The sequence below is a fragment of the Pinus tabuliformis genome, chromosome J (assembly GCF_031772625.1).
Source record: "Pinus tabuliformis cultivar Carrire ecotype Pingquan chromosome J, CPIR1, whole genome shotgun sequence".
NCBI lineage: Eukaryota > Viridiplantae > Streptophyta > Pinopsida > Pinales > Pinaceae > Pinus > Pinus tabuliformis.
In genome coordinates this window covers 1,200,670,916-1,200,683,555 of record NC_142295.1, presented here as the reverse complement: position 1 = coordinate 1,200,683,555, position 12,640 = coordinate 1,200,670,916, and the positions used below count along the sequence as shown (strand labels likewise).

The window sequence follows — 12,640 nt, the reverse complement described above, 5'->3', positions numbered from 1 at the left end:
AGGCTAAGTGGGTCTTTATTTAAATGGGTGAGTTAAAAAATAGAAAGTGAGAATTAAATGCACATTTATTCTCATCCCTAGATCTAAATGAATCTGAGCCATTAGATCTTAAGGTAACCCAAGAGGTCATTTAGAGAGTAAAACGAGAAGAGAGGAGGAAAAAATCATTCATTCTTTCATGAGCATTTGAGAGAAAGAGAAGAAAGAGCAAGAAGAAAATTTCTAAGCAGTGAGGAAGTGAAGGAGAGCAGCAAGAAGACATTTCAGCAAATCTAGACAGCAACATTTATTGGCATGCATCCTAAGGCAAAATCGTAAGAGGGACAGCACAGAAATCGAGAAAGAGGGACAACAGCAAGGGCGTGAATTTCGAGGCAGATTTGGGCACAAATTTCGAGGTAGATTTGGGCACGAATTTCGAGGCAGCTGTACTGCTGAAATCCATACGGCCCACACAATCCATACAACAAGTTCTGGACATGTTTTTCGAGGCAGACAGTACATCATTTAGTGTTGTTTTATTGCTGGGAAAATTTATGTTTTGGATGTTTGCTAATTGGCACGATTTTCAAGGTGGAGTTCAAGCATGAAAATCGAGATAAGTTGTAATTTGTGGTTGCTGGAATGCTTACTGTGTATTTCAGTTTCTCTGTAAAAGCATTTTCAGAAATAAAGAAGAGCTCTCAAACTAGTTTTCCCCAAGAGTTGTAGGGGGCTTTTCCAGGGTCACATTGACCAAAAATCATTGTGTTATTTTCTGTGTGGCTGTCATAATTTGACAGTGTTTTATTTCTGCCATTTCAGCAGTTGTGAAATCTCTAAATTTTTGTTTTCAGAAAATTATTGACATTTCCAGGTTTTAGAATTTTTATCATGCTTGGATTTAAAAATAAATGCATGGAGTGATAAGGAAAACTAATAATAGGGGTGGGGGTTGAAATTTCTTCATTGTTGTCAACTTTTCTCTCGACAGAGTTGACGAGAGAGGGGAGTCTTCCATTGGAGCCTAAACAAAACAACAAAGGAATGTAATGTCAACTCCAAAATGAATTAAATAAATAAATATGTCATGTTGGCTTGAAGAAAGGGTCACATCGGTTCATGGTTCACGTCGGCTCAAATAGATTATACTAACCACTACAAATACCCTATTGAGTTATCCGAAAATGGGAGAGACAGAACTCGCATTATCCTTTGAAATGTCAATGGGTATAAGTTACAGGAAGGCATGGCTTAGGTCTCGGATGGGTTGTAGATCGAAGATCTTGTATGTGTGCAAGCAGGTGCAACCTCAAACATCATATAGCCACAGGAAAGGATTTGGATGAGACAGTGAGCCGCAGTGAAACCCTCTCTGCAGTCTCGGCCTAAATGAAGGCTAATGCTCTGGGTCTCGGATATCACCATGTTACGGATAAGTATGGCAGCAAAGATCTGCACCATAGGAAGACGTGACACAAATCTCGAATGGGCACAAGATCTCGATGACAAAATACAGATCTATTGTTTCGTTTGAGTGCAAACAGACGTGTATCTCTAGGAGATCTGAATATTCGGATAGGTACAATAAGGTACCTTTGTCATACATATATTTTGCAAGGAAAAACATGATGACAATCTCGATTAAGATCACAGCCTCGGCATAATGAGGAGCACCAGTAACTATCACAGTCTCGGCTTAAATCAAAGGATGAAATCACACTCTCGGTGGACCTGTTCCAGGACAGTGAATGTATATATGTGATGGAAAGGACCTCTGAATCTTGATTGTCTTCGTATAGCCTCAGTCTCACTGTCTCGACTTAAGGAGAAACACAATGATCCTATTGTTACCCTCACTGTCTCAGCACTTTTGTTATAATGCACACTCTCTATTGTTCATAGTCAACATGATTATGATTCCAGCTAGAGTATAGTGATGATCCAAGTATGGTGGAGCAGCAATGAAGCCCTTGATGCATTGATCAAGGGAGAGAATTAATGTCACAATGAAGATCTCAATAAAGACAAGAGATCTATGTGATATGATGAACAGGCTATGATGAAGATCTCAGTAATGGCTTCAACAGTGCAGCAATCATGACGATCTCAACAGTGTTCAAGGAAGATGATAAGATGTCTTGGTCTTGCAGAGGCTAACTAGATCAAGGGTCATGGTCTTGGTATTCGTCAATGGAATCTCTGTAAGAAGAATTTACGCATGGGTTTTCCTCTCCAAGAAGAAGAGGTTTTGGCCCTAGCAGATAGCCATCCATTTGTGTTCTTGTCTCTTTTTGTTTGATCGCAGTTTGATGAAGTTAACTCACACATGCTAATAATGAAGTAATCAATCAAGCTCAGATAAAATTGCATTAACACTTCACAAATTGTTATCATGTATTAAAGAATCACCCTAAATATGCATGCCCTAGATTCTTCAACATGGTATCAAAGTGACTGGTTCAACAGTCAAAGAAGGGCAGAAAAGAGACATGCCAACATTAAGATTCAAGCATCAAAGCAAGTTCAAAGATGGCAGACCTTAGATCAAGGAAATAGTTCACAAACTCAAATCTGCAGCAATAAGTGCTTTTGAATGACAACAGTTCTCAAGGTACATGACAGCAGATGCCTCCCACGGCTGTACCTACAACATCTCAATGATGGTCACTATCTCAGATTAATACCCTTTTGACTCAAGAGCACATGGACAGGACTCAAATCAGATGTTGCACTATCCTATTACATCATAGCAAGCAACCTCTAGTTGATGCTGCAAGGACCAGATGTTCAAGACAATTATTCTTGAAGGACTTGAAGAAAAGCTTCAGCAAGGATCCTATCCGAAGGAAGCATCAATGCATCTACCTCAACAACAGCCAATATGATAAAGGTGAAGATCTTGTCTTCAAGTATCAAGTAAGTATATTTTATTCTATAATCAAGTTTTGGTTTATTGACTTTATCAGTGCAAGAAGATCTATGGGTTAGACAAAGTTCTTGTAGCAAGATTGACAGAATCCTCATGAAGGAGTGAAGTCGGTACCTCAAGGTCTCCTTTGAAGTCATAAGAACTTTTAAGGTTCTATGAAGTAAGAAAGGAGACACAATAAGATTACATAAAATGCTAGAGGATATATTCTCTGAAGTAAGGTGAAGAAGGCCCCAAAGAGTGAAGAAATATCTTCATGAAATATCAGTGGAGATATCTAGGAAAATAATCATCATTGATATTGATATTGATAAGTAAGGTAACAGTGTTCATAAATAAGAAGGTTACCTCGATCAACAGTCTGTGGTCTCTATGTCAGATAGAGAAAGGCAAGTTTTATAGGATACAAATAAGTACAAGGAAGCTGAGGAAAGGATCAAGGGAAAGAGGGAATAATGCATCTCCACTATGGATGAAATGATATCCCTCTCAAAAGGATCCTATCAGGAGTCCCTGCAGATATGAACATTGTAAGATGCATCGTAGCATCAGGAGTTAGTATGGAATCTTGAAGAACATAGCTCTGGGGATATACAAGATCCTGAAGGATCTCTGATAGAGATCTCAATGGAGGATCTCCTAGTCCGGGAAGGCAGCAAATGTCTCGTCAAAAATTCCAACTCCTAGAACTCATGAGTTGGTGGTTCAATAACATGAAGAATGGAGCAGACCAAGGGATTGAAGATCTTTTCAATCAAGGAAGCTGCAGGAAAAGGAAAACAAGGTATGTATGATTGTATTTGTATTTGCATTTGATATTGTAATGTCAGATATGTGGTTGCAGATAAAATAGATCAAGCATGTTCAAAAGGGAATAGATCTCCTCCAAAGGACGCGGAAAGACATAAAGTTTAACTAGATGAAATCAACATAATATGTCCTCATATGAAGTATGAGGTAGTTGACTACAATTGAAGAACTCTAAGAGCTCCTAGGAATGAAAAATATGAGGATGAAAGAGAACGTGAAACATGCAACCATGACAAAGGTAGTCAACATCAAAGGATCAAGAAGACTTGACCAGGAAACCTCCCGGAATGATGTGAAGACTTTGATGGAAGTCTGAAAAGATGAGGACCCTTGACAACAAATATCATTGGGAGATGTGTCAACATGTATGCAGGATGATTGATGCCTACAAGAAGATGTCACTAGAAGAAGGCCATCACCAAAAGGTAATATGTGGTTTTTTTTTCAATGTCTGACCTCTTGGAAAAGACTGGGTATGTGTGCAGGATCAAGGAAAGGAGAGTTGTGAAGGATGTCACAACTATGTACCTTGTGATCTAGAGCAATCACTGTTGAAGAAAAGTGAAGACAGATGAGCTTATGAAGGAAGCCCCAAATGTAAAGCCAAGGAGGATACCTTCCAAGAACGAAGGAATGACATGACAAAGGAAAGTGATGGATGGTTGAACCCTGCGTGTGCAGAAATTGATGACATCGAAGTTTTGAATCATCAGCCAACTAGAAGACCCTATAAAGCACTGATGATAGAGTCCCTGGGTAAAAAGGGAGCTTTGGAAAGTTCCTATGAGTGAAGGAACTCAAGCAAGTTTCTGAGTATAGAGAAACTTGGAACTCGTCCCTGGTTAAGAGGGAGAGTTAGACACAACATTCTTGTCTTCAATCCGGAAGATAGAATGGAGGATTGTGTGATCATCTGGCATCCGACACTTTTTGAGGATGTGGTAGGGCATCCAACACAAGAGTGGGCAAGAGGACCGATATTCTTGAGGGTTGGGAACCCAAGATGAGAGTAGTCCTAGTAGGGCATACTCGGAGAACACCCGGGTGGGTACGACCCTAAGAGAGACAATGATGATGTGTGTCTATCAGTCATTAGTCTCGCCAACATTGTGTGCTCTGATCTAAGTGAGAGATAGAGCTGTTAGTCAAGGCCTTGCTAAATGGAAACAATGTTGGTAGAAATGATGCTATAACAAATGGATTGCAAATCCGATTCTTCTTATGAGAAATTCTTCAAATTGAGAATGACCAAGTACCATTATGAATACTTCCCAAGTTAAGAGGGAGTGTTGAAGAAAGTGTAACTAGGTTCGGTCTTCATAATGACATGATCTTTGCATTTGATGTAATAAAAGAAAATAAATTAATTTTTGTAATCTTGCTGCATGGGTTTCATGAGCAAGAAGTGTCACTAGGTAAAAGACTTCTTGATGTATTTAGGATTTATTTTGTATGTCAAAAAGTCATGTCATGAATGGAGAAGCTTCTTTGGAGCCTGTGTAAAATGTATTGGTGTCAAACCAGGCCTCCAAGACCAAGAAGAATCCTCCAAGAGCAAGCTCACCGAAATCTGCATGCAAAACAACAAAGGAATGTGATGTCGGCTCCAAAATTAATTAAATAAATAAATATATGTCATGTTGGCTTGAAGAAAGGGTCACATCGTTTCATGGTTCACGTCGGCTCAAATAGATGATACTAACCACTATAAATACCCTATTGAGCTATCCGCAAATGGGAAAGACAGAACTCGCATTATCCTTTGAAATGTCGACGGGTATAAGAAGGAGGAAGGCATGTCTTAGGTCTCGGATGGGTTGCAGGTCGAAGATCTTGTATGGGTGCAAGCAGGTGCAACCTCGGACATAATATAGCCGCAGGCAAGGATTTGGATGAGACAGTGAGCCGCAGTGAAACCCTCTCTGCAATCTCGACCTAAATGAAGGCTAATGTTCTGGGTCTCGAATGTCACCATGTTACGGATATGTATGGGAGCAAAGATCCACACCACAAGAAGACGTGACACAGATCTCGAATGGGCACAAGATCTCGGTGACAAAATACAAATCTATTGTTTTGTTTGAGTGCAAACAGACGTGCATCTCTAGGAGATCTGAATCTTCGGATAGGTACAATAAGGTACCTCTGTCATACATATATTTTGCAAGGAAAAACATGACGACAATCTCAATTAAGATCACAGTCTCGACATAATGAGGAGCAACAGTAACTATCACAGTCTTGGCTTAAATGAAAGGATGAAATCACAGTCTTGGTGGACCTGTTCCATGGCAGTGAATGTATATATGTGATGGAAAGGACCTCATAATCTTGATTGTCTTCATATCACCTCAATCTCACTGTCTCGGCTTAAGGAGAAACAATGATCCTATCGTTGCCCCCACTATCTCAACACTTTTTTTATAACGTACACTCTCTGTTGCTCACAGTCAACATAATGATGAATCCAGTTAGAGTACAGTGATGATCCAAGTATGGTGCCGCAGAAATGAAGCCCTCGGTGCATTGATCAATGGAGAGAATTAAGGTCACAATGAAGATCTCAATAAAGACAAGAGATCTCTGTGATAAGATGAAGAGGCTATGATGAATATCTCATTAATGCAACAGTAATGGCTTCAGCAGTGCAGCAATCATGACGATCTCAGCAGTGTTCAAGGAAGAGGATAAAATGTCTTGGTGTTGGAGAGGCTAACTGTGTCAAGGGTCATGTTCTTGGTATTCGTCAGTGGAATCTCTATAAGAAGAATTTACGCATGGGTTTTCCTCTCCAAGAGGGAGAGTTTTTGGCCCTGGCAGATAGCCAACCATTTGTGTTCTTGTCTCTTTTTGTTTGATAGCAGTTTGATGAAGTTAACTCACACATGCTAATAATGAAGTAATCAATCAAGCTAAGATAAAATTGCATTAACACTTAACAAATTATTATCATGTATCGAAGAATCACCTTAATTATGCATGCCCTAGATTCCTCAACAGGGTCGACCCCCTAGTCCAATCAATTATCGATGGCTCAATCTTTCCCAGCAATGCTCGACACTTTCTGACGGCTCAATGTCTACGCCTCCATCCCTAGCAGCGCTCAACCCCCTAAGCTTTGCTCGAACCATAGCTACACTCAATCCCTGGTGGCAATCGTTCCCTAGAGAGACTGTACTTTTTACCATCCAAGAGTGACGTAAAATTCTGAGGAGTTCAATAACAAATGCCACCAACATTGAGGTACATAGAGGACTTATCCTCTTAATTTAATGCTAGTTCCATATCCTTATACATGACAGGCTTCAATGGTAACGTTGCAACCCCCCAAATCCTCAAATCCTGAAAACTATTAAGTTTGTTGGATTTTGAGTGGGATTTAAAATTCTATTTTCTCTATATGAAATCTAATGTGGTCAAAAGTTAAAACCACTTTCAAACATCCTGCGTCAATTAATGGTAATGTTGAAAATTTAAGTCACTTTTACTTTAAGATTTAACATTACCATTAATTGCATAGCATTAGTAGGGCCTGGGAAAATCCACTTCCCACACTTGGAATCCCTTCTAACATTGCTTAAATGCCCTTAATTGCACTCCAAAACCTTTACGAGCTCCAAACCTCTTACTAAATTGCATGAGAATGAGACAATAAATCAGTTTTAAGATGCTTTTTCACTGACACATTTCCAAATTTCGAGACACTAGTAGGGCTTGTGTCCAACACCAATCAAACTCGTGTCGAACACGTGTCATGTCCAAAACGTGAAATATGTAACACAATGTGGGGTGGGAGGACATGTCATGTCACTTAGGTCTCCACAACACTCTATTACAGGACTTGGGCTTTACAAATGTTTTCTATGGCTTTGTTGCCTCTACAATACCTATCCGCAAAACTCCCTTGTTTCAACAATATTAATATAAAATTCACTAAAAGAGAGTACGCCAAGGATAGACATTATTACATCTCTTTCTTATGCATGTCAAGCTAATGATTGTGTATAGAACATAACGTACATTAACCATTTGAGAATACCAATCAAAACTATTGAATGAACACTACCACAAAGAGCTACAAGAGAATTTATAGCGTGTGAAAAAAATATATTGTCATTTCACACACACACACACACACATTTCTAACATGGAAATAATTTGAGCAAAAACCCTACAACAAATTCATAAATATTGGCATTAATCTTCTAGAGTCATTGACGCAAGAGCCACTAGAAAAGTGCCTTCATATAAATCCAAGAAGACAAAAAAACTTAAACATACTGGAATTCCCATTCATAATGGTTATTGGTCTTGATGCACCCAATTGCCTAATCTCTTGTGCCAAGCGTCGCACCTGTATTGATAAAGTAAACAAATTAATTATCTTGAAAAGGAAAAGAATAAATAACAACTTAACGTACTAACTATTAGCAGTTTCTAAAATTATATCCAAAAGCGTGAATTTTTTTCTCTTCATTTATTGATCTTTGGCAAGAAAACAGAAAATGCCAATATTCACCAACATTTTTCTAAATTGGAAGTTCATTTCCTAAACTTAGCCATAGATTCAATGATTCTTATCATTTTTTAAACAAGGGAAAATTATCACATTGTTCAGTCCAGTAACAAAGAAGTAGGGTACCATAGGGCTGGGACATAAATTCTTATATTTTTATATATGTGGGCATAGTAAATTGGGGTGCCATATGACTAGGACAGCCTAGAAGATAGCATGTATCACAAAATATCCACATCTATCAAACAAGGAGGTAAGTAGCCAACTAATGCAAGCACTTTATAAATGTATGTCTCCAACCATATAAAATGGCTAAGGACAAGTTGATGGAAATACTGAGAGGGGGGGTTAATCAATATTTCACTTCAATTAGTCAATTTTAACTTCACAAAGCATTAATTATTATTAGCAATAGATCAAAACATAAATTAGCAACACCATTCAACAAAGCACAACATCCAAGACAGTACACAAGATTTTTAGGTGGAAACTGTTCCAGGAGAAAAACCACCAAACACTTCTTAATATAGGTCTTAAAGATTACATCAATAGGAAGCTCCAACTTCCAAGATTCTCTAGCTACAACTGGAAAGAGGTTCCCACCCCCTAATTTATCTGCCCAAACTAAAAGGGTGCTTCAACGCCCTGGCTTACCAACTCCGATTAGATTCTAGAAGGACGCTCCAATACCTTGGCTTACCAACACCAACTGGAAGTACGCTCCAATGCCCTAGCTTTATTATTTCTGGTTAAAAAGATTCTCCAACACCCTGCACAAGCTCCAACCGACCCTAGCACCACCCTACCACCCTTAAAAAAAGATAAATATGTTGTTATAGATCATTGCCGCAGTGTCACTACACCAGCTTCTCCACAACCAATCTCATCTTCTCACAGTGAGACCCTAGCACTGCTCAACAAACCGTGATACTTTCACCATGCACTCCAAAACCTAGGCAACAACCTTTCTTAATAATATTCTCACCAACAATGGTCAGCAGCATGCCTATTTGCCAAGTACACTGTCCTCACAACAATGCCCTCACACATACAACAGCCTATGCATTAAAATCCTAGCATCTCTGCTCAACAAGTCTTTGCATATTTGCTCAACACACCCTAACATATCTGCTCATGTCACATCAACCTGTCAACTAACATCAGCAGCATTAGCAGCATCTCAACGAGACCTCTACTCATCATACATATCAAACCCTAGGTGTCAAGCTTGATTCAATACACAGCTATACTGGCAATCATAGCAGCTATGCAAATTCTCACTGCTCAACAAATTCAAACTCAAACAATTTTGGTTATAAATCAATGCCTGCAATTTAACCTTGCACTCTTCAATACACCTCTTTGTGATCAAACCTGAGTACTCAAACCTAGCAATGCAAAAACCTCTGCCATAAACAGCATGAATCAAGTAAAGGTGCCCTATTACCAGCAATATATATCAGCCAACAATTAGCACACTCAGCTCAATGTTTAGCAACCGTACTCTGTTTACAGTTATGGTTTATTGGGGTTCACCTGTTCACAAAAATATGCCTTCAGCCTTCACTAAACAGAGGATTGTGATATACATTCTGTCAGATTAAATGTCTTACTGTCACAAGATTGTTGTTGTAGCATAACCATACAAAATGTGACACCTCAACAATGATGTCAGCTCAACCCTAATTCTAACAATGAGATGTACCGACTATTGTGAGACATGCAGATTTAGAACCCAGAATATTCCTTACTGCGTTCTTACTAAATTTTTTTGTTGCCCTTGATAGCCTTTCAAAATGATAATCAGAACTATAGACATTATCAGCACGGCAATCAACAGAAACTACTACAGACACCACCTTCGATCATGATAGAGATTCCAGTCGACTACACAAATCAATTGTTTGCTACAGTACAGGGATCATAACTTGATATCTTCTCAACCTTGCAATCCGAGAGTTTGAGATACCCATTTCTGGAACTTGTGATGCTCAATCTATGCTTTTTCAATATTTCTTGTTCTTCTTTCTGTGGGCATTTATAATGTGCAGAAGAAGATTGAGTTGTATTATGAGTCAATGTTGCGAAAATCGTTATCGGGAGTAAATCAGCGAGGGGAAAAAATCGTAAAAATCGGGAAATAATCGGGAAAAAATCATAAAATACAAAAATATTCATTTTTTTCAAATTTTTTAATATCTAAAGCATCTACAACATAAAATAAATACATTGACACATAAATATGATAAAAGAACTAATATATAAGATCTGTAGTATCATTTTCTAGTGCTACATCACACGTAACAGTAAATCATGTCCTAAATAATAAGTCCTGACTCCTGAGTCCCAACTCAACCTCAAAATATCAACAAAAAATATAATAATGTATATCATATCATGAGTCATAATGTCATATACAATGAAATGAACCGAATAACTAAGACTACTGATTTCTTCTGCCCCTCTTGCGAGAAAATGCAATAGCTTTCCCTTTCCCTCTAGATGTAGAAGCTGGTGGAGTTGGCAATGGACTCTGCTGTGCTCTAGAAGTTGAAGAACTAGGAGCTACAAAAAATAGACCACGTACTCTACTAGTGGCAAAGGTACCCTGGCTAGGTGGTGTCACCTCCTCCTCCCGTTGCTCCTCCTCATCCTCCCCCTCTACGCCTTCCACTACCTCATGCTCTAACCAATCATCGCAGACTCCATGAGAGGCCTCTCAGCCTCAACCCTCCATGCAGCAGTGGTGTCAATCCCATCCAATGAGATGGCCTCCATATCAAGTATCCTCTCAAGTTGCTTCACCCACAATCGAAGATTGTAGTAGACATAGACCATCTCATTAAGTCACTGGGTCTCCAACCTGTACAAAGATCATAAAATAATAATCATAAAAAAAAAAAAAAAATAATAATAATAATAATAATATTTAATGAATTCAAAAAATTAATTGGAAATTTGTTTTAAGTTTAACCTATTGCGCTTCTTGTTGTGTATTTTTTCAAATACACTCCAGTTGCGCTTACATCCTGAAAAGCTACATGTTTGGCTGAGGATTCGAATGGAAAGCTTTCGCAGATGGGGTACTCTGGCACCATAGCGAGTCCACCATGCATCTACAACAAAAATATAAATAAGATAAACATAAGAAAAAAAATGAAAGTTGAAAGTTGAAGCAAAGTATGAAGTTATGAACTTGAAGAGACAATGAAATTTGAAAATACCTAGCATTGTAGTGTTCCTATCAGTTATAGCCATCTCAAAGCCAAATGTGCCACCTGCCATCCTGTATATCTCCATTTATTTGGAGATTTCTACATGGTCTGTTGGAGATCGTACCATCCTTTGAACACAAGTTAAGAATCCATCCATGATCTCAGCATCAAATAAGAACCCACATGGGTAAGAAAATGCGGGGTTCAAGTAGATTCCTGCAGCATGAATGGGACAATGGAGTGTGTTGTTCCATCGTTCATCAATCACTTCCCATAGGAGTTGTTTCTGAAACCCCTCATCTCCATGGCCTCATACAAATAGCCCATTGCGGGCTTCTCACCATCAACTAATCGAAGAACCTTTACCAAAGGTTCAGTAACAGTGCACACCTCTTGCACTCCAGCCCAGAGGTCTTCCTAGTATGAAACTTATCTGCATATGGCCTCTCAATACAATGTGCAGCACAAGATATCCAAAATAAAGTAGAATGCCTCTTCATAAGCATCCTGCCAGCAGCAACATAAGTTGTAGTGTTGTTCGTTATGGCTTCGGCAACATGTTCTGCACCCACCTCCAAAATAAACACATCCAGCAAAAAATCACATAATAATTTTGCATCTTTGATATGTGAAGATGCATCAACAGATTTCATAGACATTGTCTCCTTGGGACAACTAACCAAGAAGTTTATAAGGGTTCTCCCCTTTTGGTCGGTCCAACCATCTGACATCACAGTGCATCCTGTTTGTACACATGATGCCATAAACTCCTCCAATCTTTTGGTGCAGTCAACGTTTTCCTCTTGAAAAATGCAGCCTCTAAAGTCATCATAAGAAGGGTTTTGTACCCTGGGCCAACAGTTGCAATAGCATCAACAGCAGGCTGGAAAAATGGATTATTCCTTGAAACGCTGAAAGGAACATCACTCCAAATGAGAAACTTTCCCAACAACTTGTCGTCTTGTTCTTTCTCATTTTATTTGAGCATTGAAGTGATAGATGGTTGTGAACCATTCGTGGTCCTAGGAACAAGAAATGATGAGGCAACTACAGGGTTGGTTGTAGACATTGTTGTTGAAGTAGAACTAGTGCCACTTCCATATTCACCTCCTAACACCTTCCCTGCTAGTTGCTTCTTCATTTCTGTTTTGAGTACTCTCTCTTGCTCTAATTCTTTCAATGATCTCA

The 12,640-nt window shown here is 38.9% G+C and overlaps 1 protein-coding gene across 1 annotated transcript in view; it reads right to left on the bottom strand.

Annotated features, from left to right (window-relative positions):
- The window catches only part of LOC149231433 (uncharacterized), a 293,700-nt gene that overhangs the window by 145,291 nt on the left and 135,769 nt on the right, over window positions 1–12,640 (bottom strand). The window contains exon 5 of the mRNA XM_089376297.1: window positions 8,003–8,075. Within this exon, the coding sequence (XP_089232423.1) occupies window positions 8,003–8,075 (73 nt within the window). The remainder of the gene's footprint in view (window positions 1–8,002; window positions 8,076–12,640) is intronic.